Source organism: Grammomys surdaster, unplaced genomic scaffold (genome assembly GCF_004785775.1).
Source record: "Grammomys surdaster isolate TR1022 unplaced genomic scaffold, NIH_TR_1.0 116243, whole genome shotgun sequence".
NCBI classification, from domain to species: domain Eukaryota; kingdom Metazoa; phylum Chordata; class Mammalia; order Rodentia; family Muridae; genus Grammomys; species Grammomys surdaster.
Window position 1 is genome coordinate 1 of NW_021613500.1, and position 1,408 is coordinate 1,408.

The 1,408-nt window shown below is 45.6% G+C and overlaps 1 protein-coding gene across 1 annotated transcript; it reads left to right on the forward strand.

Moving 5' to 3' along the window:
• Positions 1-780: 780 nt before the first annotated feature.
• On the forward strand, positions 781-1,199 carry LOC114635684 (60S acidic ribosomal protein P2). The gene has a single exon (XM_028784165.1). It carries the CDS (start codon positions 816-818, stop codon positions 1,161-1,163), a length of 348 nt encoding a protein of 115 aa, XP_028639998.1. The 5' UTR covers positions 781-815; the 3' UTR covers positions 1,164-1,199.
• The last annotated feature ends 209 nt before the right edge of the window (positions 1,200-1,408 follow it).

The window sequence follows — 1,408 nt, forward strand, 5'->3', positions numbered from 1 at the left end:
CTGTGTACCTTTGATTTGCCTGAAATTATCCTTAATAAAAAATCAAGGAAAAACAGACCAGAGCTCAGTGGTAGAGTGCTTTGCCTAGTGTGAGCAATGAACTGAATTTGATCCCCCACTAACACACACACACACACACACACACAAACACAGGTATACTGCTATAGCTTTAAAACTCTCTGTATTTAAAACTACATATTGGGACCAGCTAGATGTTCAGTGGACACTGATGTTAAGCCTCACCATCTGAGTGCTCTACACTAACCCTGGGCTCTATACTAACCCACTGCAAACACACTGCAAGTCTCTTTCCCTCTGTCCCACTGTTCCTCTCTCCTTCCCTCTCTCTCTCCTTCCCTCCCTCTCTCCTTTCCTCCCTCCCTCCCTCCCTCCTTCCCACACTCTTTCCCTGCCTTCTGCTCCCTTCTCAGCATCTTTCTCTCATACCCATATACAAATAAAATGTATTAAAAACTCTGCATATTCCAAATGTTACTGAGTGAAATTAAGAAAAGGCAACTGGAGCTAGAGAGGTGGCTCTGTGGTTATGAGCACATTTTGCTCTTGCAGAAGTCTTGAGTTCAGTCCCCAGCACCCATGTCAGGCAGCCCCCAATCACCTGTGACTTCAGTTTCAAGGGTTTGACAACCTCTTCTGGATTCTGCGGGTGTGTGTGTGTGAGTGGTGTGGTGTGTTTGTGTGTGTGTAAGGGTGTATGTGTGTACATGGCATTTATAGTTCAGATGAAATAAAATTGATATGTTAAGAAATGAGTCTTCAGGTCGCACGCGTGAGGTCTGTTCACCAGAGCCGACATGCGCTACGTCGCCTCTTATCTGCTGGCCGCCCTCGGGGGCAACTCTTCTCCTACCGCCAAAGACATCAAGAAAATACTAGACAGCGTGGGCATCGAGGCGGACGATGACCGGCTCAACAAGGTCATTAGTGAGCTGAACGGAAAAAACATTGAGGATGTCATCGCTCAGGGAGTTGGCAAGCTGGCCAGTGTTCCTGCTGGTGGGGCTGTGGCTGTTTCTGCTGCCCCTGGCTCTGCAGCTCCTGCTGCTGGTTCTGCCCCTGCTGCAGCCGAGGAGAAGAAAGACGAGAAGAAGGAAGAGTCTGAGGAGTCGGATGATGACATGGGATTTGGCTTGTTTGATTAAATCCCTGCTCCCCTGCAAATAAAGCCTTTTTATGTATCTTGAAAAAAAAAAAAAAGAAATGAGTCTTCAATTCATGTATATCTTTAATTATTTTGATTTCTCTCAGGATATATTAATTTTATTTATTTGTGTGTGTGAGTGTCTGTGAGTGTCTGTGTGTGGTGTGTCTCAAGTTTGTATTTGTGACTAAGCAGCTCTCTCATCTTACCCTTCCACTCTACTAGAGAGACTAAATAGCTATCTAG